This window comes from Phacochoerus africanus, chromosome 9 (genome assembly GCF_016906955.1).
Source record: "Phacochoerus africanus isolate WHEZ1 chromosome 9, ROS_Pafr_v1, whole genome shotgun sequence".
Lineage (NCBI taxonomy): Eukaryota > Metazoa > Chordata > Mammalia > Artiodactyla > Suidae > Phacochoerus > Phacochoerus africanus.
Window position 1 is genome coordinate 91,469,390 of NC_062552.1, and position 25,269 is coordinate 91,494,658.

Genomic DNA, 25,269 nt, shown 5'->3' on the forward strand with positions numbered 1-25,269 from the left:
ACAGACTGGGGGCACGCCTTCCCCCACCAGAATGCTGATGGAATCAGAATACTGGAAATGAGAAGCCTGGAAACCACTAGGCCTTGCAGACTAGGGCCCTGTGGCCCCTCAGGGTTCTGTGGTTTAGGGACTGGCCCCAGAAAGCAGAGCTTGTGGGGTCCAGCCTCTTGTCCCCACCCTTAACCAGATCAGCTCCATTTTCCTCTGCATTAAATGTCAGGGGTTCCATATACAATTCATTTGAACAAAGGCTGCTGTAGCTGAAAAGTAATCCAATACCTGGACAGAAAAGAGCCCCTTTGGGACTTCCCATTGTGGCTTAGCAAATTATGAACCCAACTGCTATCCGTGAGGATGCAGGTTCAATCCCTGGCCTCACTCAGTACATCAAGAATCCAGCACTGCCTTGACCTGTGGTGTAGGTTGCAGATGTGGCTTGGATCTCCTGTTGCTGTGGCTGTGGTGTAGGCCAGCTGCTGCAGCTCCAGTTTGACCCCTAGCCTGGACACTTCCATATGCCACAGGTGCAGACCTAAAAACAGAAAAAGGGAGGAAGGGAGAATGGAGGAAGGAAGGAAGAAAGAAAAAAGGAAGGAAGGAAGGAGGGAAGAGGCCCTTTGTTTTATTTTGGGGAAGGCCCCAGGGGGTGAAGTACCCAAAGCCACAGTGCCGGAGGAGAACTCATGACTCTTGGTGCCTGGCCTCTGTGATAAACGGCATCCTACAGCCTCTCAGAGAGACCTTTGCTGACCTGGAGGCTGTTCTAGCATCAGGATTGCAGACTGGGTGTGGGCAGGGGAGGAGGGCAGGGTGGGTTCTCACCTGTGCTGCACAACCTCCAGGTCCTCCAGCGTGTCTGGGATATCCATCTGGGCCAGCCACTTCTCCTTCTCGCCCATCCACAGCTCACAGGCATCTGTCTCCCCAAACACCGTGTACAAGTCCAGGGCATCCTGCAGCCTCTGCCGACGCAGGTCTGCCTGGGCCACCACCTGTTGGTACAGATCCCTGAGGACCTGTAGCCGGTTGGTCACATCTGGGGAATCCCGGAACCTTTCGGGGAAGTCCTGGGCCTGCTGTTCCAGATGCTCCATCACCCCGCGGCTCTCCTCCAGCTCCTCCAGGAAGTCCTTGTGCTTTTTCCCCAGGGCCCGTGTGGCTCCTTCATCCTGTCCCACATCTTCTCCTGAGAGCAGCTTGTGGGCATCTTGCAGCCAGGCCTTCAGGTCATCCACATCACCCTGGAACTGGAAGAAGTTCTCAGTATCCTGGAGGTTCTTCTTGCGAGAGGCAGCCAGCTCCTTCAGCTGGTTCCACTGGGCAGGCACCTCCTTCAGCTGGTCCCACTGGGCAGACACCTCCTTGACCCAGGCCTCGTTCTTCGGGTACCCAAACTGCTTGAGTGCCACCATGTCCTCAGCCTCCTGAAAGATCTGGTCCAGGTGGGGGTCCAGCCTGCGCAGCTCATCCTCAAAGGCCTTGTGCTTGCGCTGCAAGATGAGCACGCTGGTCAGGTCCTTCCCATAGCCCAGGGAGGAGTAAATCTGCTCCTTCTCCTTGATCCAGCTCTTGGCCTCATCCATCTCCCAGAATAACTTCCAGAGCCTCTTTGACTGCTCCAGCTGGGCCTTGCGCCCAGCTGCGGTGTTGCTCAGCTCCGCAAAGCACTGCTCCAGGTGGCTGACGCGGTCCCGGATGACCTGGGGGTCACAAGGCTGGTACCCTTGGAGGAAGGAGGACATAAAGGGTAAGGGCTTCATCTCTGGGGAAGCTTCAGACCAGGCGCCAGGCTAGAGCCACACCATCTAGAACCTGCCCTCTCTCTGGGGCTTTGGGATTGGATGCAGTGGGTCCCTGGTGCTCAGAGGACAGGCTTTCAAATTAGTTCTTTATACTGTGTTCCCACTAACACTTCAGGAATAAGGGAGTTCAATGTTGGGTCAACTCTCAGTAGAAATTCACAACTTGAAATGATTTTTTAAAAAAGACCCAGGCACAAATTTCAAGATGATTCCTCAAAGAGGCAGTGGGGAACTCCTCTCTAAGACCTGAAGCTATAAACCTAAATTGTCTGTAACTTGAACTAGCAGAGAGAATGAAAGACAGAGGATATCTTATGGGTGCTTAGAAACACTCTCTGGGAGTTCCCTTCGTGGCTCAGTGGTTAACGAATCCAACTAGGAACCATGAGGTTGCGGGTTCGATCCCTGGCCTCACTCAGTGGGTTAAGAATCTGGTGTTGCCATGAGCTGTGGTGTAGGTCACAGATGCGGCTCAGATCCCGTGTTGCTGTGGCTCTGGCATAGGCCGGCGGCTACAGCTCCGATTGGACCCCTAGCCTGGGAACCTCCATGTGCCGTGGGTGCAGCCCAGAAAAGACAAAAAAACAAAACAAAAAAACCACCCTCCGAATATAGACTGCCAAAGCAGTTGCCTGATCTCTGGAGAATTGTGCTCTCCCTCAAACTTCTCTCTTACATCATTAGTTGATGGAAGAAGCAGAATGCTACAGTTAGACTTTTTTCAAGCCAGGCTGCTGGGGCATTGAGCCAGAGGCCTCAGTAGGGAAACACCTGCAGGCTCACCTGTCTCCTCGGTGAACTGCAGTGTGGCTGCAGTGATGGCCTTCACTTTGTCCCCTTGGATGGCGATGTCAGCCTCCATCAACTTGTGTTTCTGCAGCAAGTCCTCGGCCTCCAACAAGTGCTTCCCGAACTCGGCAGACAAGAGGTGAGCCTGGCAAAGAGGACAGACAGTGTAGAGGGAGTGAGAAGAGATGAAGAGACCCACACGCGAGAAGAAGAGACCCCTCCAAAGGGAGTGTCCATGGCATTGGAGTGACCACGGCATTGGGACCAGGGTGAGTCAGATGCAGCTGGAAGACGGCTGCTGCTCAGCAGGGAAGAAGCTACAGAGCAAGAGTTCCCACTGGGGGTGCCCATCAGAATCCTTCAGGGAGCATCTTTCAGAAGCTCAAGCCCTACACTGGATCTCCTGTACCTGCCCCAGGTTTGGGGCCCAGGCATGGGCATTTTTAGAAAGCTCTGTGGTCAGTGTGGTGCATGTCCTCAGTTGAGAACCACTGCAGCAGAGGGAGGGGAGACTCGGACTTCTTGGTGGTCCTGTACCCGGAGGTCTGGATTCTAACCAGAGTCAAATCGGGATCATTCAGAGCCTGATTGTCCAGGCTCCTGATGTCTGTCTGTCTCTTCTAGGCACTGCAGGCTGGTATTTGTACCACTGTGAACCGTGGATTTCTTGATCATTGGGGGTACAGTGGACCTGGGCTGGAGCAGAATGAATCAAGCTGTGGACAGGCAGATGCAGCCAGATGCTGTGTTGCCTCTGAGTCCCCTTTCTGACTCAGGGAGGTGGGGCTGGAAGGCGCCTACGGAAGCACACCCCAACTACAGGGCAGGCACTGCAGCCTGAGGTGGACTGGGGTGGGGGACAGGGTCTCTGGCACCCACCTTGATCTCATCCATCCAGTCAATGCTATGCAGCATATCCTGGAAGAGCTGCTGCAGGGCCAGGGTCGTCTCAAGCCTCTGGCGCCGAGACTGCAGCAGCTCCTGCAGGTAGTTCCACAGGCGCAGGATGTTGTCCTTGCGGGCTGTGATGCGCTTCTGGTCGTGGTAATTCTCCAGCTCCAGCTCCCGGGCCAGGTCCTCCAGGGCCCTCACCCGTTCCTCATAGGCAGCCGTGTCTGTCTCGATGGCCTCGTGCTTCTTCTTGGCGGCCTCCACAGCTGCCAGGTCATAGCCGAAGTTATCCTGTCCCAGAGGCAGGAAAACAGGTAGCTCAGTCAGGCTCCCCTCGGCTGGTCCCCAAAGGCAAAGAAATGGCGGATCCCTTCGGAACAACTGTTGGGTGGGAAAGCCCTTTCCCAAAGGGCTTCTTGTGCCATTTTTTTCAGTCTATCTCATCAGAGCCAAGTTCCAAAGACCACATGTCCGAAAGCACCTTTACAAGAAGCTCCTTGTGCTATTAGATGTGCCGTATGTGTGGCTAACACTGGGTCACTATTCCTAAGAGCTTTATCCACCACCTGCTGGCACTCACCACCCTGCCTTGAGCAGACCTACCCCATTCTGGGCGGAAGGGGCTTCTCACATGGAAACCAAGCAGCGGTACTTGGCTCCCCCGACCCTGCTCCCCGCCAGCCCCTGGGCTATCTGGAGTGCACACACACTCCAAGTCGCTCAGAACGCTTGCTTTCCCCTTTCTGGATAGAATTTAATTTGATTCCAAGCTCCAAGTGGGAAGGAACAGATGCTCTCATGGAGAATCGGCCCCGGGGTCAACTTTCAGTGAGTGAAATATGGCACGGGCCCCAGAGGCCAGAGGCCAGGGAGCATGGCTGACACATTCAAAGTGCAATGCTTTAATCACATCCCCAGAGAACCCCTGAAATGTCAGCTCCAACTCTGGCTCTGCTTGATGCGACTGGCTCATATGAGACAACTTTGGAAGCCATTTTTGGACTGTGTGACCCTTCCCTAAATATAAGACTTAACAAATCCAGGAGAGGAGTTCCCATTGTGGCGCAGTGGAAACAAATCTGACTAGGAACCATGAGGGTGCGGGTTCGATCCCCGGCCTCGCTCAGTGGGTTAAGGATCTGGTGTTGCCGTGAGCTGTGGTGTAGGTCACAGACGTGGCTCGGATCTGGTGTTGCTGTGGCTGTGGTGGAGGTCGGTGGCTGTGGTGGAGGTCGGTGGCTGTAGCTCTGATGAGACCCCTAGCCTGGGAACCTCCATATGCCACGGATGCAGCCCTAAAAAGCAAACAACAAACAAATAAATCCAGGAGAGTTCTTTTTCAGATGTGAATCTTGATCCATCCAATCACAGGGAGTAGGGCCACAAGGCCTGTGCAGAGGCTTATCCCGCTGACTGCAGGGGGCTCCGCAAGGCTTCCCATCTCCCGCACCCCCGAGGGCAGCCCCCACTACCTGGGCCACAAGACGCTGGTTTTCGTTGAGCCACGTTTCTCTCATGGCAGCCTTTCTGTCAAAGCGCCGGGCCAGCTGCTCCAGTTTCTCCTGCCGGATGAGCTCGCTCCTCAGGGCCAGCTCCCGCCGATACTCGGCTTCCTCCAGGCTCTCCCAGGCCTGTTCGAGGGACAGAGGAGAGCTCTTGGGTCTTGGGAGTCCTGACTCTTTCATCCAACACTGAGTGATTAGGAACCTAGGCAGAACCTAGATTAAAGCTCAGCGACAGCCCTTTGGCTTTCCTGTCTGGGCCGACCAAAGATTCGGGGAGCACTGTTGGGGCCCTACCAGTGCCCTCTTGCCTAAAGCTGCCTCAGACTCCTGGTCTAATATAATGTGAATTGCTTCTGTGGGTGCTGAGTAAATTCCTATTGACCACATAGCCACTTCCACTCTGCTAGAACTGCTAGGCCTCCAAACCTCCAAGATGTCAAGGTATTTCGGTTATAAGTAGATAATATTCTTAAAAAAAAAAAAAGGCGAAACAAAAAAAGCAAAACAAAACAAAACGAACACCTCAAGTTTCTATGGAGAATAGACTATAAAAATGACCCCCAAAATAGATCCTGGGTATCTGAACAGGGGGCTGAACCAATGGATATTGGGCCAGGTGCACATGGCACCCTCAGTAGCCAGATGTGTCGTTAATAATACCACAGATGAAGTTCCCTTGTGGTACAGCAGATTAACGATCCAGCATTGTCACTGCAGCAGCCTGGGTCACTGCTATGGCACAGGTTCAGTCCCTGGCCCAGGAATTTCCACATGCCGTGCGTGCAGCCAAAAAAAAACCCCAAAAGAACAAAAAACAAAAAACACCATAGAAAGTGGCTTGGTTTAACCCTGTCCTGTGACCATTCTCTGTGCCCTTATTAGGAACTCAATCAACACAATGGCAAACCCACTAAATCCTCATTCCTACAGCAATTTTGACCTGAAACTATACAGCAACTGCCTCTTTTTCTTTTGTAATTTTAAAAACTAAAGAATAGTTGACTTATGATATTGTATTTTTTTAGGTGTATAACATATCGATTCAGTTATTTTTATAGATTATACACTGTATAAAGTTATTATAAAATATTTGCTACATTCCCTGCACTGTACATTAAATCTCTGTATCTTGGAGTTTCCATCGTGGCTCAGTAGAAACAAATCTGACTAGCATTCATGGGGACGCAGGCCTTGCTCAGTGGGTTAAGGTTCGAGCCCTGGCCTTACTCAGTGGGTTAAGGATCCGGTGTTGCCATGACCTGTGGTGCAGACTGAAGACACATCTGGGATTTGGTGTTGCTGTGGCTGTGGCATCGGCTGGCTACAGCTCTGATTCGACCCATAGCCTGGGATCCTCCATATACCATGGGTGTGGCCCTAAAAAAAAAAAAAAACTCTATCTTATTTATTTACGTATTTATTTAATTTGTGGCATATGGATGTTACCAGGCCAGGGACTGAATCTGAGTCATAGCTGTGATCTATACCATAGCTACAGCAATGCCATATCCTTTAACCTACTGCACCAGGCCGGGCATTGAAACTGCACCTCTATGGCAAACTGAGCCACTGTGGTTGGATCTTAACCCACTACTCCATGGTGGGAACTCCTCTTATTTATTTTATACCTAGGAGGAGTTCCCACTGTGGCTCAGTGGTTAACAAATCAGACTAGGAACCATGAGGTTGCGGGTTCAATTCCTGGCCTCGCTCAGTGGGTTAAGGATCTGGCATTGCCGTGAGCTGTGATGTAGGTGGCAAGACGTGGCTTGGATCCTGCATTGCTGTGGCTGTGCTGTAGGCCAGAGGCTACAGCTCTGATTAGACCCTTAGCCTGGGAACTTCCATATGCCGCAGGTGTGGCCCTAGAAAAGACAAAAAATATGTATATATATATATTTTATACCTAGTAGTTTGTACTTCTTCATCCCTTTCACCTGTCTTGCCCCCCCCCGAACAGGGGCTGAACTGATGGACACGGAGTAGTGTCGGACCTCTCAGGGCTAGGCTCAGAGGGCACCCTCAGTAGCCAGATGTACACTAATAACCCCAAAAGTGCTCGGTTTAATCCTGTACAGGAACCATTCTCTGTGCCCTTGTCAGGGGCTCAATCCCCCCACTGGCCACATGAAATGGAAAACGCTGCTGTACCCGGTTGATGTCAGACACCAGTTTCCCATCATGGGGCGTGTACACTTTCTGATTGTTGGCTCTCATCCGGGACTGGATGGTAAAAAGGAGGACTTCCAGGTTCCCCTTCTCCTGAAACCTGTTGAGAAAACAGAGATAGGGACGTGAGCGTCGAGATTCCTACAGCCAGTATTTTATGAAGAGAACCTCGAACCCTGGCATCCTGGAGCTTGGATAGCAAAGCATATTTTTTTTAAAAGCAAAAAATAAATAGGATCTGGAGTTCCCGCCGTGGCTCAGTGGTTAATGAATCCGACTAGGAACCATGAGGTTGCGTGTTCGATCCCTGGCCTCGCTCAGTGGATTAAGGATCAGGCGTTGCTGTGAGCTGTGGGGTACATCACAGACGTGGCTCGGATCCGTTACTGTGGCTGTGGTGTAGGCTGGCGGCTACAGCTCTGATTAGACCCCTAGCCTGGGAACCTCTATATGCCATGGGAGTGGCCCTAGAAAAGGCAAAAAGACAAAAAAAAAGAGAGAGAGAGAGAGGATCTATATAGACATACTTATCTGTTAAAACATCTCCTAATCTATCATACTCACCAAGCTGAGATTTAATATGGGTTGAGTTTTTCCAACTTAAATCAGAGAAAATACAACTCCCACAGTATTGCTTATCATTTGCTTCCACAGGGAGAATGGCTAACTGCAGTGTACTGATAATTCCTGTAGGTATCAGGTTTTACTAATCAATACAAAGAAACTCTCTCCTTGCTCTGCAAACATTGAAGGCTTCTGATTAGCTCTTGACTCAGTTTTTTTTTTTTTTTAATGGAGTCAATAAAACCTTTGAAGCAGCCTTGTCCACATAAGAACATATTGCACTGAAAGCAACTTTCACCTGAGTGCTCATGAGTCGGCTCTCCTGACAACTGTCCCAAAGGCCAGGTGCTTTTGAGAGGGAAGGAAAGGCTGGGCTCCAGGTGGATCTTAGGTGTAGCAGCTGAGAACCGGCAGCAGGGTGGATGTCTGGAACCCAGGTCCAAGCTCCAGGTAATTGCATATACCCAGTATCTACCCACTTCTACTTCCTTCAGGCAGCAAAGATCAGCTGGTAAGCAAGGTCCCCACCCTGAGGCCAGGCTAACAGATCTGACGACTCACACGAACTTCAAGAGGGCTGTGGCCTTGGGAGTTCCCATTGTGGCAAAGGGGAAATGAATCTGACTAGGAACTATGAGGTTGTAGGTTCAATCCCTGGCCTTGCTCAGTGAGATAAGGATCTGGCGTTGCTGTGGCTGTGGTGTAGGCCAGCAGCTGCAGCTCCGATTAGACCCCTAGCCTGGGAACCTCCATATGCTGCGGGTGTGGCCCTAAAAAGCAAAAAAAAAAAAAAAAAAAAAGAAAGAAAGAAAGAAAAAAGAAAAGAGGGCTGTGGCCTTGAGCACTGTCTACACAGCCAAGTGATATCACCCCTGTGTGAAGTGCCCGGTAGACTCATGGGGAAGGCTGTCTGTATTGAATTCGGGACCTTAAAAGTGGGTTAATGTCAGGTCAGAAATCAGATACTTGTTTATAGCGCATTCTAGACGCTGTGTCTCCCGTTTCCCTGTTTGAGAGTCATGAATGAATGAGTGGGGGAGGAAGAAGGTAGAGGGTACCACAGATGAGCTAGAGATCTGTGTCAGGGGAGCTGGACAAGTGAAGGACAGGCAAGCTGGAACGCTCTGTGTGCGTACGTGCGTGTATGGGCGTATGCACGGTTGTGTTTGCCTGTGCCTATGAGCACGCAGGCCCTGCACACACCGGAGTGGAGCAGAGGTCCCGAGAGGCAAGCTAAGTGCTCTGCTGATGGATGAGCAGTGACAGATGGGAGAAAAGAAGAAGGATGTGCTTGATGGGCAACAAGGCCCCACACAGAGAGCTCCGGGGCTGTGGATACAGCGGTCCTTATCAGAGAACAAACCCGCAGCTCAGTGCGCAGAAGAGAGGAAGCTTCCAGCACACATTCTTTGAGGAGACTCTGAAGCCTGAGATTTCACTCCTGCTCCCCCTCAGGGATGAGTCAGCCCCCTTTCTGTGGGCTGATGACTTAGGAGCAGGGAGCAAGATGGGATGAACCAGGGGATAGATGCGCAGCTCTCATAGCCCCAGGACACACCTCCCGGATCCCTTCTCCAGCCCCGCCAACCTTTGGGAGGTGGTTTCTCAGCCACTGATGCCATACCCTCCTGAGTGCCCGGGGCCCTTACTTAGGTGGCTTCTCCACGGTTCGGTAGGTGCTGAAGGCCTGCAGCTGCTGCTGGACACCCGCCAGGGAGTTGGCGAACTTGCGGCTGTTCAGGACAGTGATGGTCTGCTCGATCCAGGTGAGCAGGTCCGAGGCCAGCCCGCTGTACTTTTCAATCATCTTCTCGGTCTCAATGGCGTGGTCAATCACCTAGGGAATCACCTTATGACTCATCCTCATCAGAAGGGCAGGGGGCACCAGTGGGGACCACAATCGAGGTGCTCCTCCACTTTGCAAAACCCTGGAGTGTTGATATTGGGTTTGTTCCCTGAGCCCAAGACCACTGCTGAGCAGAGGGCTGGACTGCAAGTGCACCGCCGATGTCAGGAGGGACCCGGCCGTGCTTGGGCTCACGAGCAGCTCCCCGCTCCCTAACCCTGTAAAAGACTGGAAAGCTCACTGTCCCAGGACACCAGCCACCAGAGAGGCCAAGGCCCTATTTATTGAAAAATGAGTATCAGGAATTGAGGGCTTCCAGGCGCTGTCTTTGCTAACCACCAGATGCACAAAGATGAATGAGAAACAGTCCCTACCCTGTAGGAGCTAAGGACCCAGTAGAGGAAGGGAGTCTGGCATGAGGGTGGCTCCCTGCTATGCCGTGGGAGCCTAAGAGGCCTGACACCACGACAGACCACCAAGCAAGAACCTGTTTCGGTCCCGTGGGAGGGTTCATGAGACATGGGCTTGCAGGTGGAAGGTTGGCTCAGAGCCACAGGCTATGTTATTGTTCAGACCATCAACCTGCGTTGCAATTCAGCTCAGGAGCCATTAGCTCGGCAATGCTTGACTTCAGAGAAAGTTGGTGAGGGCTGATCTGCACCCTTCCCCATGGCTAGACCCCAGACACAAAGCTCTTAGGACAAAAAGGAGCATCTCAGTTCCTGGCCGGTGTGTGGCAAACAGGGAAACAGTGACTCTCTGGTTACCTTGCCAACGCGCTTGCCCTCCACTGCCAGCACCTTCATCTTGGAGAAGTAGTGGTAAAACGCCACCACGTAGGTAATGATGGATTTCTCGTCGGGGTTTTCTGTGAAGACATCTGCAAGGGGAAGGGGTACACGCTCAGGACCAAACTGGAAGTCAGAAATGTCAGGCACAGGAGTTCACCTCCCTGTGTCTCCAGCACAAAGTTCAACTATAGGTACCAAGTGATGGCAAGAGCAGAAGAGAAATGGGGCTGTGATTTTAGTGGAAACAGGACATGCATATTAGGACCACAAAGCATGAAAGAAGGAAAAAGGATGGAGACTACAGTGGGCCCCAAATTAGGCAGGGGAGGAGGTGTTGGGTCTGAAGAGCTGGCCAGAGCAGAGCCCTGGCCCGGCCACCACAGCCTCGCTGTGCCCACAGCTTGCCCCACACTGGCTGCACTCCTCGAGGTGCCCTGTGGCTCTGGCGCTCCCTTGGGCATGGGCACAATCTCCCGTTGCTGCAGCAAAGGGCTGGGGTGGGAACCAGCTCACCTTCGGGGTCGAGGAGCTGGATGATGCCCAGCTGCCGCTCAGCCACATCAAACGCGTGCTCCAGGTTGTGCCGGGCATTGGAGTCCTTCAGCTTATCAAAGTCGATCAGGTCGGGCCTGGGGGCAAAGCCAGACTGTTAAAGGGTAGGGGGTATGGCAGCCCCAGCAGGAAGCCAAGGCCCTGGGCAGACGCAGCAAGGTGGCTGAACCGGAGAAGTGAGAGGAAGAGATGGGAGGCTGTGAGCACCAGTGGGTGGGGAAGAGGCAGCAGAGTGATGGATTTTAAGGGAGGCAGGATGCTGAAGGTGAGAGGAGAAGGCACAGCAGGTGGAACGGTCTTGGGATGCTTGTGCAGTGCAAAGTGTCTCAATCCCCCCAGGGTTTCCTGGCTCCCACAGCCCTCCCCTCCCTCTTACCGGTGCTTGTGTATCAGGGCGTTAAAGGCCAGCCCATCCTTCCAGCTGGAGGTGAAGTTGGTGACATTGACGTTGGGATAGCTATATCCAAGAGAAACATTAAGACTTAAGAAACAAACTCTTCAGGCATGTGAATAGGTGTGTGAATCAAGGACCAACACATCAGGGGAGGAATGGACTTGACCCTTCTTGAGCCCCCTTGATAAGAGGGCAGCTGTTAAGCCACACAATGATGCTCCCCCATCAGGTGGGCCCAAGAGACTCTCACTCCCAACAGACCCCACAGTCTGACCTGGGCAACTTTGGGAGAGAATCCTATACTCTGGGCCTCAAGGCATCAGGTCAGGATAGACTTTGCATTGATTCCGCTGAAGCTGCTATAGTTCTGGGTGATGGAATATCTGTCCCTTGGGGATGGTGGTGTTTAGGGAGAGGAGGGAACTGGTGCCCAGCGCATACCCTGCTGTCTTCATCTGACACCATAACAGCAACGCGTCCTTGGCCGAGCGTGTCTCACGACCTTCCTGAGTTTGGACAACAATGTCCTGAATCTGGGGACACAGTCACAAGAGAGGGAAGACTTAGATCTGCATGTGGCCCAGAGCCTCCCTGCTCTCCCTGGAAGGCCCCCTCTCTCCTTCCTCCTCTGGAGCCTCCATCTGGTCACCAGCCCTGCAGCCACATTGCAGCCCGGGCCCCGGGTCCTGGAGGCCTGCTTCCCTGCCTTAGTCAGAGGAGAAAGCTCCAACTTGAAACTCTAAGGGGATGCTGAGAATAAACAGCATGATGTCCTCATTCCTCCTCAGAGGCAGGTTGCCATGTGGGCCGTGGAACAGCATGAGCGTGGGAAGGTATTATATTTTTCTTTTTTTTTTTTTTAAGGCCGCACCTGTAGCATATGGAGGTTGCTAGGCTAAGGGTCAAGTCGGAACTGCAGCTGCCAGCCTAAACTTCAGCCACAGCAATGGTGGATCTGAGCCGCCTCTGGAACCTATGCTACAGCTTGCAGCAATACTGGATCCTTAACTGACGGAGCCAGGCCAGGGATCAAACCCACATCCTCATGGATACTAGTCAGGTTCTTAATCTGTTGAGCCACAGTGGGAACTCGAGGTATTGTATTTTGATGAGCAGCTCCTTTTGCCTTTTCATTCTCCCCAGTTCTGATGTGAACACCGTTTTCTCCTCTGCGCCCACAGAGAGTGAGACTGGACATCAAGGCCACTGGAGTGAGACCTTCAGGCCAGGAGTTGGGTGCTCTCTCTTCCTCCTCCCTCCCTTTACCTCCTGCCATGAGGTGCTTTCTGTCCTCAGACCAGCAGGGGGAAGGACCTGCTTTCCTTCCCTTGCGCTTTCTAAATGGCCTTGCAAATTGTGAACCTTGAGTTTCAGGGTGGGAAGAGAAAAGCTTCTGACCGAAAAACAGAAAAGCAGATCTTCTGTACTGTTTTTGCAATTTCTGAAACAACCTCTTTAAAAACCAAAAAAAGTTACACGTGTGGGGAAGGGGAGGGGTCAAAAGCAGATCTTACAGCCAGATCTCAGGCCAGCCACCAATTTCTATCATCTCTCTCAAAAGCCTGCACTGCTGACTGAACAGCTCGTTCTGAGCTTCGGCAACAGGGCGATGCAGAGAATGGCTTTTTCTTCCCACAAGAGTTGTGCCAACGGACAGGCTTCTGGCCTCCGGAACATGCACACACTTGGTCTCTACCAAATAAGGTTCCCAAGCCCCATCCAGCCCAGAGAGGCCCCCTCCACCCACTGCGCCCCCTGGGAGCCCACCTGGAAGCGGAGGATGATGGTCCAGATGAGGCCCAGGACCAGGCGGTGGTTGCCGTCCACGATGTCGTGGGAACCCATGTTCTCCAGGTGCACACGCTGCTCCTTCAGGAACTGCAGGGCCTTGTCCACGTTCTCCAGGCAGTGGATGCGCATCTTCCCCTTCGTGGGCTTTGGCTGAGGGACAGCATCGTCCCAGTGGGCACGGAAGGACCTCAGGGGCATTACCCGGACCAGCTCCTCTCATCAGCATCCACCCCTCACCCTCCAAGCCAAACTTCAACTCCTATGCTCACTCCTCGTCATTTTTTAACCCCAACCTTTCAGCAACGTTCAGAGGTGCCCTCTCTTAACTCTGCAACTGGGCTGCCTCAGTACCGCTTCCCGGTCTGAACCAAGCCTTCTGAGTGGGTGATGAATGGCATTCAAACCCAGGAACGCAACAGGCAGTTAATTGAGCATTTACTATGTGCCAGGCCCAGTTTGGGGATCTCTTTCCTGCTGGCTGGTGATAAGAGTGGCTTTTAGTTGGGTGTCTGATAGCGGGTTCATCCCACCACCTAACCTTCCTCTCTACTCTCTTCTTCTCTAGCCCCCAGCCAAAGCTCCTTACCACCGCTGATGAGTAACTGCCTCATCTGAAGGGTGCTTAGTGGTAACTCTCTCTAGTGGGCTTTCAGTGCAGGGCAAGACACATTCTTTAATTTCGGCTGGGGTTGAAAAGGCAACAGGAGAATGTGCTACCACGGATCTTGACTACTTCATTAAGCACAGGTATCATTTTTTTTCAATTTTAATTTTTTTTTTTTGTCTTTTTGCCTTTCTAGGGCCACTCCTGCAGCATATGGAGGTTCCCAGGCTAGAGGTCTAATCGGATTTAATTTTTATTTTTTAATTTTTTATTTTTTTCCTTTTCACCACTGCATCCATGGCATGTGGAAGTTCCCAGGCCAGGGGTCAAATCGGAGCTGCAGCCAGCTGCCGGTCTATGCTAAAGCCACAGCAACACGGAATCCGGGCCACATGTACAACCTATACCACAGCTTGTGGCAACACCAGATCCTTAATCCCCTGGGTGAGGCCAGGGATGGAATCCACATCCTCATGGACACTTTATGTCAGGTTCTTAACCTGCTGAGCCACAACAGGAACTCTTACAGGTATCATTTTAACATGTGGGAAATAAGGCAAAGATCCTGATAGGCCCAAGGTCACGACAGAAATAACTGAGCAAGACCTGAGCCTCGATCTGGTTCTCCTGCAGGGGCAGCATTATTGCCGGGTGGGTTACAACTGAGAGGGCCTGTAATAAATTTCCACTTGTGAGAGTGTTGGATACAGAGGAAAATATCTTTCATACTTTCCTCCTGGTTCCAAGAAGGAGGCAAATTTCTCCAGCTGAGTAATGAGATCCATCCTAGCCTGAGCAAGGAGACTGAGGGCCCCCCCCCCCACTACAGGCCCGCCACAGATGCCCAGATCCCAAGTGGAGAAATTCAAGAGCCAAGTGTGTTGTGTGGCCTCTGGGAGGAGCATGAAGGGATGGGAGTGACCAGAAAGAGGCAAGAAATTCTGAAATGCTTCAGCAAAATGTAACTAAAGTTTTGGTGATCTATTGGAAGGAAAACGATTGCATTTCTGCTGGGACATGTTTAGCTGAACATGTTCAGAGAACCCAGTCAGCCACACGGATGCCTCGCATTATCAGTATTAAAACCTCCTGAAAGGAGAGGGGGAAACCTTGGCAAGTCGTGAGAACTGAAGATACCCCCAGACCATGTCTTTCCGAAAGAGGGGACAGGGTACCAGCCACAGGGCTCAAGGAAAGGGGCCATGGCACAGAGAGGGGCTTTACCAGCATCTCTCCAGAGAGCACCTCCAGCAGCTTGATGAGCATCCTCCCATCCCGCAGGTCCTTGTAGAGGTCGGTGATGCGGCAGGACACGCGCGCCAGGTGTGAGTTGACCCATTTCGTGAAGGTCTTCTTCTGAACAACTTCCCGCTCATCTGGGTGGGGAGGAGAACCTTGGGTGAGGTGCCTGAGCTCAGCAGGGGCCATGTGCAATGTGACAAGGAGCCAAAGGATTTCACCTTAATCCCAGGTCTCCCCCCATCCCCCACAGAGGAGGTTGTGTATCTATTCCATTCCCTTCCGAGGAGCATGTGTGACTAGAGCGTAGCCTTTTGGTGACACCTGCCCATATGCCACAACTGGGACAATGAAGGGGGTTCTTTCACCCCCTGCGGCATCAAGACACCCCCTAACCCCATCATCTGCTTTCCTGTGCTGTCGGAATACTCGGAACCACTGGGCCAGCGAGCTCAGATTTCAATGCCAGATTCACTCATCTATCCAACACCTATTCCCTCTGTCTAGAATGGTCTCCCTTGGTCCCTCCACCCCACTCCACCCCCTTCACCTAACTCCCAGTCATGCTTCAGGAGTTGAGGGAAACAGTACTTCTCTGGGAAGCTTCTCCTGACCCCTCATCTAGGTTCGGTCTCCCCTGTGGCCCCCAACCCCTGCATCTGCATTTCCCTCTCCTTGTGCTCAGATTAACTGAAAGTCTGTCTGTCCTCTAATACTGCAGGCTCCTTTGAAGAAGACATCCTGATGGCCACCAGGCACATGAAAAAATGCTCAATATCACTAATTACTAGAGAAATGCAAATCAAAACTACAATGAGGTACCATCTCATGCCAGTCAGAATGGCCATCATTAATAAATCTACAAATAACAAATGCTGGAGAGGGAGCAGAGAAAATGGAACCCTCCTTCACTGTTGGTGGGAATGTAAATTGGTACAACCACTATGGAGAACAGTATATAGGTTCCTCCGAAAACAAAATAGACAACTACTGTACAATCCAGCAATCCCTGGATATATATCCAGACAAAATCTGCATTCTAAAAGACACATGCACACCTATATTTATTGCAGCACTATCCACAATGGTCAAGACATGAAAACAACTGGAATGTCTGTTGACAGATGAATGTATTAAGAAGATGTGGTACATACAGACAATGGAATACTACTCAGCCATAAAAAGAACAAAATAATGCCATTTGAGTTAGAAATTCTCATACTAAGTATGTCGGAAAGAGAAAGACAAATATACGATATGATATCATTTATATGTGGAATCTAAAATATGGCCCAGAGGAACCTATCTACAGAACAGAAACAGACTCACAGACAAGGAGAACAGACTTGTGGCTGCAAGGGGGAGAGGGGAAGGAGTGGGTTAGATGAGGAGTTTGGGGTTGGAAGATGCAAACTATTACATTTAGAATGGATAAACAAAATCCTACTGTACTGTATACTGGAACTATATCCAATCATTTGTGATAGGCCATGATAGAAGATAGTATAAGAAAAAGAATGTGTGTGTGTATATATACACAATTGGGTCATTTTGCTGTACAGCAGAAATTGACAGAACAATGTAAAGCAACTATAATAAAAAAATAAATAAATAAAAAGACTGTAGGCTTCTTGAGCCTGGTGAAGTCTGTCTGTCTCATTCACCTCTGTATCCCCAAGGCCTGGAGCCCAGCACACAGTAGGTCTCCAGAGCTGTACTCTAGCTGGCTGTGCAGGTTTTTTTCAGCTCCTGTTGGTGGCAGGCCTGTTGACACATAAAAGTAAAACAAACTTCCTATTCTCAAGGAGCTGCTGGTAGGTTTTGAAGAAGGATAAGCATGGAGACACTGAGACCATGAGGCGGGGAGGAGGTTTGGGCTGGGGGCTGTGCATGGCATTAGGCTCTTTCTCTCTTGCCTCCAGAATGGCAGACAGAGTTTTCCATCTTTAGATTTGGAAGCTGACACGATACCTCCACCCTAAATCAGTCTCAGCCCAAACCAGGCTTTTGGCCCAGGCTATACCAATTCAGGTGAGCAACCTCTGATAAAATAAATACTATACAATAAAGGCTGGCGTCTGTAAAATTAGGGCTGGGAAGTTTGATCAAGATGCTGGAGAGAGGATAAGAGGCTGGGATAGAAGGAAAAATGGAGAAAAAGAGAGAGAGAAGGGCAGAAAAGATAGAAACAGGGAGAGAGGTGTGTTTTAGTGAATAGTCTATGGCGACCTGCTTCTGGGCATTTTGGTTGAAGATTCCAGGCGGAGGCTGACCTGGCAGGGTGGCTGCGTCTGGACCACGGAGGATCCCTGGGGAGAGTGTGTTCAGGTTGGTCACAGCCAAAGCAGACTCTGAACAGCCCAGCCAGGAGGGAACGTCAGCATTGTGGGAGCAGCTTAGATGTCTGCTCAGCTGAGCCCAAACAGTGGAAGGGTTGGCTTTTTAAATTATTAAATGTCTGACTTAACAACAACAAAAGGAGGAGCCCAGCCAGCACAGCCTCAAGGGTATAATCCCAGCAGTTTCTGAGGCTCACAGCATCAAATTCCTTCCTATTCATGGCTATTTTGGTGTCAGGAACTCAAGCCTTTCTTCACTGATTCATTCATTCAGCAAATGTTCACTGTATACCCATTAGGTACCAGGCTCTTGGTGGGGGGCGGAGGGCATTCAAGGACAGGAAAGAGAGCCTCTATCCTTAATGGAGACAAACTCTATTATAAATATGATGGAGAGTCACATGTAAAGAATTCCATGAGTTCCTGCTGTGGCGTGATGGTATCGGTGGCATCTCTGCAGCACCAGGATGCAGGTTCTATCCCCTGCCCAGCACAATAGGTTTGAGGATCCTGTGCTGCCACAGTGCAGCTCAGGTTGCAGCTATGGCTCAGATCTGATCCTGGCCCAGGCACTCCATATGCCATGAGGCAGCAAAAAAAAAGGGGGGGGGGGAAAAGAATTCCAGGGAAGTCATCTAAATAAGATTTCCAAGAAGAGGGGAAAAAATGCTGCTGCTGACTAAACAAATCTGAAATAAATATAAAACTAAAGTGGCATCCATTCATTCTGGACCTCTGGGCAAAGTTTCAGGGGGAAAAAAAAACCCTACTCTATCGGGCCACTTCCCTGATTTCAAGGACTGCTTTGGGAAAACGTAACTGAAGTTGTGATGACACGTTGGACAGAAAGCAACTGCATTTATACTGAAAGATGTTTAGATTCAACAGAGCCAGCCACAATCCCTCCGTGCTCTCCCTAGAGACCAGATCTGTTCTGTAAGAGGCTAGCCCTTCCCATCTGTTGTGGAGCTTTGTCTCAGGGGCTGTAATCTTTTTGCCTTTAGGGCTAAGTGTCTCAAAAAGCCAAAGTCCTTTCTTTCTTTCTCCCTTTCTTGTCTTGAAGGATCCAAAGATTTCATTACGTGGGTGCTGGGGCCCATGTATTTGTGCTCAGCAGACTGTAAGGAAGAGCCTCTGGCTTGGATATGGAATTTAATTCTAGGCTACTGGGCTGGCACACAAATCGGTGCCAATATAAATCACCCTTAGAGCGCTAGTTCTCAATATCTGAACAAGGCGTCCTGGACCCCAAAATGCTGGAGCTGCAGGTTTCCAGTTCAGGCAGGCGGCCTCCTGGCTGCCTTTTACTTGAAGGCTGGAGTGGAATTGCCCAGAATCCCCAGCCCCCTGAAATTTTGCAGTGTTGAGATGGGAGAGATTTTGAGAGGCGAACGATGGTTATGAGAGAAAGGCCCAGGGGTGGGGATTCATTTCCCCATCGGCTCAGTAGCTTTGGCTGCTGCTTGTCACCACATCCACCCCCAGCAATGTCCAGGCACTCAGTGGAGCCTTCCCAGTGCAGGAGAGGCGGGCAGCCCAGAGCCAGCTGGACTGGGCAGCCTGAAGGTGCAGACAGGCCAGGGAGGCAGCCACGTGTTGGGCCTGCTGTCCCCAGAGGCCCCGGGCCATCCTGCAGGGAATCACTGTGGAAAAGAGGCCTCAGCAAGGCCCTGCCAGGAGCCAGGCTTTATTTCCCTGTCAGTGCAAGTCCACCAGCATGGCCTGACTTAACGCCACCAGAACCTCAGAAAATACTCATGTCTCTGCAACCATCAAGCCCAGAACGTCTCTATTTCTGCCTGTTCCTCTCCCCCTCCTTCTCAGGCTGTGGCCATCCTCCTTCTTTCCGAGAAAACTCACCTTCCTCTCTGACCAGCTAGCTAAAATCACTGTCTGGGTATCGTGACTGGGTGCCCTTTTTTGTATGCCCCCCTTAGAGGTTTAGTTTGAGGTTAAATATACCCAACAAAACTCAAATATTTATCCACTGATGAGATCATACACGGAAAGTGCTTAAAACAGCAGCTGGCACACAGAAAGCTTGCGGTAAACGTTAACTATGGTTGTATCATTGCTATGACTGCATGCAGGGCCCTGTCCCAGATGCTGCAGGGAGCGCAAGGTGGGCTCACTCTCCCCAGCGGCCTCGCAATCTAGTTGAGGAAACAAGACACAGACCCACGAATAGTTCTGCAACCACACAACAGATAAAGAGCAGTTGGTTTAAATAATACACAAGCTGACACAAGGGAATATTGCATTAGTTACCAGATAAATGGCACATACAATAAATGGTCAGAGGTCAGTTCTAATTGGAGCAGTTAAGCGGAGGAGGCTTGAGAAGAAAACCACCCTGTCCAGGCTGAGGAGGTGGGGAAGCCAAGGAGATGGGATACAGAAAAGGATGAAGCTTGCTCAGGGGCTGCTGAGTGGCTACAGGTAAGAAGAAGATGTGTGGGACTTCCCGTCGTGTCGCAGTGGTTAACAAATCCGACTAGGAACCATGAGGTTGCGGGTTCGGTCCCTGCCCTCGCTCAGTGGGTTAACGATCTGGCGTTGCCGTGAGCTGTGGTGTAGGTTGCAGATGTGGCTCGGATCCCGCGTTGCTGTGGCTCTGGCGTAGGCCGGTAGATACAGTTCCGATTCGACCCCTAGCCTGGGAACCTCCATATGCAGCGGGAGCGGGCCAAGAAATAGCAACAACAACAACAAGAGACAAAAAAAAAAAAAAAGAAGAAGATGTGTGGAAAATGGGTTTTTGAATTGGATGTGAAAAGCCTTGAGTAAAAAACTAAGAAGTTTAGATTTAATCCTATAGGCCAAAAGAAATCCTTGAAGGGATGACAGAATCATTTCCTGAAATGGGAATTTGGAAGGCCCCCAGCGATAAGAAAAAGACAAACTATTTCAGCATAAATTTAAAGACAACTGTGCAAAATCTGCATAAATCTATTAAAAAGTCTCCCAAGGCACACCAAAGAGTTGAGCAAGGAGAAAGGCGTACCCAATTCTTGAACAAGAAAATTCAATGTCATAAAGATGTTAATTTACCCTAAATTTATATATTTAGTATTATTTAAAATACATATATATACACACACACATATATACACATACATACACACGTATATATACACACATATATATACATATATACATATACACATACGTATATACGTATATATACACACATATATATACACATATACATATATATATATATATATATATATATATATATTTTTTTTTTTTTTTTTTGTCCATTCCCTCAGTTTGTGGAAGTTTCCAGGCCAGGGATTGAAACTGTACCATCGCAGCAACCCAAGCCACTGCAGTGAAAATGCCAGATCCTTAACTTACTGCACCACAAAGAACTCCAAAAATGTATTTATATAATTTAAATTTGGGGGAACTAGACAAATGATTAGAATGCTCATTGTAAAAATAAACAAAAATTGGAGTTCCTATTTCAGCGGGTTAAGAACCCGACTAGTATCCATGAGGATGTGGGTTTGGTCCCTGGCCTTGCTCAGTGGGTTAAGAATCCGGTGTTGCCGTGAGCTGTGGTGTAGGTCACAGAGGCAGCTTGGATCCCGATTTGCTGTGGCTCTGGCGTAGGCCAGTGGCTACAGCTCTGATTAGACCCCTAGCCTGGGAACCTTCGTATGCTGCAGGTGCAGCCCCAGAAAAGACAACAACAACAAAAAAATTGAAATGTAAAATATGAAACCATAAAAATACCAAAATCAATCATGGGAGAATGGTTTTTATAATGTTGGTATAAAGAGGGGCTTTCTAATTCTGACACAAAATGTAAAATCCATAAAATAAAAGATTGAAAGTTCAAGCACCTTAAAGAATTTTTTGTGTGAGATAGTATACCATAAGCAAATTCAACAAATGAGGAGAAGTATTTGTAACTGACATCACGAACGGCAAACTTACCTACTGTGTAAAGAATATTTACAAATTAATGAGGAAAAAACCAATAATCCAATAGTAAAATGGACAAGAATGTGAACAAAGAGTTAACAGAAAAAATGAGGCTTTCCATTGCGGCACAGCAGAAATGAATCTGACTAGCATCCATAAGGATGCAGGTTTAATCCCTGGCCTCACTCAGTGGGTTAAGGATCCGGCATTGCTCTGAGCTGGAGTGTAGGTCACAGACGTGGCTCGGATCTGGCATTGCTGTGGCTGTAGTGTAGGCCAGCAGCTGTAGCTCTGATATGACCCCTAGCCAGGCAAGTTCCATATGCCGGGAGTGCGGCCCTAAAAGATAAAAATAATAATAAGTCTCTTAAACACAGAAAAAGATGTCCAAGTGATTTATAATAGAAATACAAAGAGAATGTAAACTGGTGCAGCCATTACGGAAAATAGTGTGAAGGTTCCTGAAAAAACTACAAATAGAGTTGCCATATGATCTAGCAATCCCACTCCTGGGCATATACTCAGACAAAACTATAATTAGAAAAGATACATGCACCCCTATGTTCGCAGCAGCTCTGTTTCCAATATCCAAGACATGGAAACAACCTAAATGTCCACTGACAGATTAATGGGTAAAGAAGATGTGGTTCATATACACAATGGAATATTAGCCATAAAAAAAGAATTAAATAATGCCATTTGCAGCAACATGGATGGACCTAGAGATTATCATTCTAAGTGAAGTCAAAGAGAAAGACCAATATCATATGGTATCACTTACATGTGGAATCTAAAATGACACAAATCAACATATCCATGAAACAAAAAGAGACTCAGATGTAGAGAACAGACATGTGGCTGCCAAGGTGGGAATGGTGAAGGAAGGATTGAGAGTCTGGGATTAGCAGAGGCAAACTAGTATATATAGGATGGATAAACAACAAAGTTCTATTGTACAGAACAGGGAACTATATTCAACATCCTGTGATAAACCATAATGGAAAAGAATATGAAAAAATATATATGTATAACTGAGTCACTTTGCTGTATAGCAGAAATTAACACAACACTGCAAATCAATTGTACTTCAGTGAAAAATTTTTAAAGTATACACACAGCCTAATACACAGGCCTTAATTAGTTTGAACAAACTAATCATAAAAGGCATTTTTGAAACAACTGGAAAACTTGAATATTAAGTGGATCTTAGATTGTATTAGAGGATCAATTGTTCATTTTATTAGGTATAATAATGGTATTATAGCTAGGTGGGAAATACTCTTGCTGTTCAGATATTCAGATATACACATACACACACATATAAACACTAAAGTATTAATAGTACAATGTCATGAGAATCTTCAATTTACTCTAAAAATACTTCAATCCCCCAATGGATAAGCAAATATAGCCAAATATGAACAGTTGTTAAAGCTAAGTGATGATGCATTATACTTTATCTCCGCTTTCATGGATGTTTGAAGTTTTTCATAAGTCCAAAAGTAAAATGAAAGTACACCAAGACACTACTATGTTTCCCTTAACAGGTTGGCAAAAATCCCAAAGTATGATAAAATACCACGTTGGCAAGGATGTCAGCAGAAATAACATTCCTATGTTGCTGGAGAGGGTATAAAAGGCAATTTGGCAAGACAGAGAATTACAACTGTATGTACTTCTAAACCCAGTAATTCCACTTCTAGGAATTTATCCCACAGATAGACTTACGCTTTTGCAAAATGATCTACATACCAGTTTACTCACCACATTTTGGAAACAGCAGAAGATGACGACAACCTAAATGACTACCCATAGAGAAGTGGTTAAATTAAAATTGTATGTCCATACAATGGAATACTATACAGCTGCAAAAAAGAATAATGCTGTTTACATATTACTATAAAACAATCTTCAAGATATATTGGGTTGGGGGAAAAAGCACAGTATGGAAAAGAAGCTGAGAAAAACAATATCCACTGTTTGTTAATATATGCATAAAATATTCCTGGAAAAATACATGATAAATTGATAACACTAGTTACAGGGAAAGATATGGGTCTGGAGGACTGAGATGGGAATAACACTTATTATTTGCCCTTTTGTAACTTTACAAAAGATAAAAAAAGTTTTAACTACCTGGAGTCTGTATTACTCATTCAACACATACACTTTCAGGGAGCTCCCGTTGTGGCTCAGTGGTTAACGAATCCAATTAGGAACCATGAGGTTACCGGTTTGATCCCTGACCTCGCTCAGTGGGTTAAGGATCCAGTGTTGCTGTGAGCTGTGGCGTAGGTCGAAGATGCAGCTCAGATCCCGTGTTGCTGTGGCTGTGGCGCAGGCTGGCAGCTACAGCTCCCATTGGACCCCTAGCCTGGGAACCTCCATATGCTGCAGGTGTGGCCCTAAAAAAGACAAAAAAAAAAAAACCCACATATACACTTTTCTTTTTTTTTCTTTTGGCCATGACTGCAGCATGTGGAAATTCCTAGGCCAGGGATGGAACACATGCCACAGCTGAAATCAGAGCTACAGGATGCTGGATGCCGGATCCTTAACCCACTGAGCCATGAGGGAACCCCCTTTTTCTAAAGGAAATATTAAACTTTTTCCTTCCCCCTTTTCTCCAAGATAGTTTGGTTCCTTGGTATGTCCCACCTCAGGGACTTTTCACCATACAAAAGTCATAAGCATAGTTAACCACCTGAGCCCACGAGAGAGGTGGAAGGGAGAGGGAGAAGGTTTATGAACCTAGGCATACCCCCCAACCCATCCCGAGCCTGGGAAGTGAGGTCTGTGAGTCCTAAAGACGGCGGGGTACACTCCACCCTGCTGTGGCTACACAGCTACACTGAGGTCTTACCCTCTGATTTTCCCTACAGGGGTACCAAAGCACACACTTCTCCCCTCAGGGGACAAGGCTCTTTCCTTCTCTTATGTTACACTTTGCCAGATCTTCTCTTGGCTCTACCTTCAACCTCCCAGCACCATTCTTGGCAACAGCACATCAGCTGCTAGCCCTGCCCACTCTGCTACTTGCTTTACCTCCTGAAGTCACCAGCATCCTAGAAGTTTGTCGGTAAAAGTCCCCAGCAGGGCTGTTATAAAAGTAAGAGCCTTGTTACCTATTGGCTGTTCTTGAGCTACGTGGTAAAGATGAAATATCTGTGGAAATTTAATCACCCATTTCTAGGCCCATCTATTTATTCCCAGTTTTAGACCCAGGGCATCCTATAAAATTCCTTGACTGCTTCATGCCTCTCCCTCTTTTCTGTTAAAGGTCTGCTCTCAAAGTAGAGAAGAGTAGTTTAAATATTCAATAGGGGATTAGTCAATAATTTTGGTACATTTGTAAGTATGTAAATAAGGCGGAAGAAGAACTTTCAATGGCAAGAAGGGATATTTAAATACATAAGGGAAAATTCAGATTATAAAACTACATGTATAATATGAACCTACTTTTTAGACCCATATGCACAGAATCATAGAAAAATGCTAATGCTGGTCATTGTTTCAGCTGGGGGTTAAGACTGTGGATGATAAGGGTTTTTTTGTTTAGGTTTCTCCCCCTTTTTCACTGCACCCCTGGCATGTGGAATTTCTTTTTTTTTTTGTCTTTTTTTTTGCTATTTCTTGGGCCGCTCCCACGGCATATGGAGGCTCCCAGGCTGGGGGTCGAATCGGAGCCGTAGCCACCGGTTTACACCAGAGCCACAGCAACTCGGGATCCGAGCTATGTCTGCGACCTACACCACAGCTCAGGGCAACACCGGATCGTTAATCCACTGAGCAAGGGCAGGGACCGAACCCGCAACCTCATGGTTCCTAGTCGGATTCGTTAACCACTGCACCACGACGGGAACTCCGCATGTGGAATTTCTGAGCCAAGGATCAAACCCACACCATAGCAATGACCCAAGCCACAGCTGTGACAATGCTGATCCTTAACCCACTGCACCACCAGGGAACTCCCTCCTTATCTATGTTTAATAAAATGTCTGCAATGAACATGTCTTACTTTTATAATAAACAACAGCTGTCATAAAGAAAAATAGGATAT

General features: G+C 48.6%; 1 protein-coding gene across 2 annotated transcripts in view; it reads right to left on the reverse strand.

The window, feature by feature from the left end:
- Window positions 1-25,269, reverse strand: part of SPTB (spectrin beta, erythrocytic) — a 141,620-nt gene that overhangs the window by 45,240 nt on the left and 71,111 nt on the right. For both annotated transcript variants that reach the window (XM_047795342.1, XM_047795343.1), the window contains exons 3-14: window positions 14,923-15,074; window positions 13,071-13,244; window positions 11,745-11,836; window positions 11,286-11,366; window positions 10,871-10,986; window positions 10,334-10,446; window positions 9,370-9,557; window positions 7,139-7,256; window positions 4,955-5,113; window positions 3,471-3,773; window positions 2,586-2,736; window positions 823-1,723 (exon numbers count right to left, since the gene is read on the reverse strand). In XM_047795342.1, coding sequence (XP_047651298.1) covers window positions 823-1,723; window positions 2,586-2,736; window positions 3,471-3,773; window positions 4,955-5,113; window positions 7,139-7,256; window positions 9,370-9,557; window positions 10,334-10,446; window positions 10,871-10,986; window positions 11,286-11,366; window positions 11,745-11,836; window positions 13,071-13,244; window positions 14,923-15,074 — 2,548 coding nt within the window. The remainder of the gene's footprint in view (window positions 1-822; window positions 1,724-2,585; window positions 2,737-3,470; window positions 3,774-4,954; window positions 5,114-7,138; window positions 7,257-9,369; window positions 9,558-10,333; window positions 10,447-10,870; window positions 10,987-11,285; window positions 11,367-11,744; window positions 11,837-13,070; window positions 13,245-14,922; window positions 15,075-25,269) is intronic.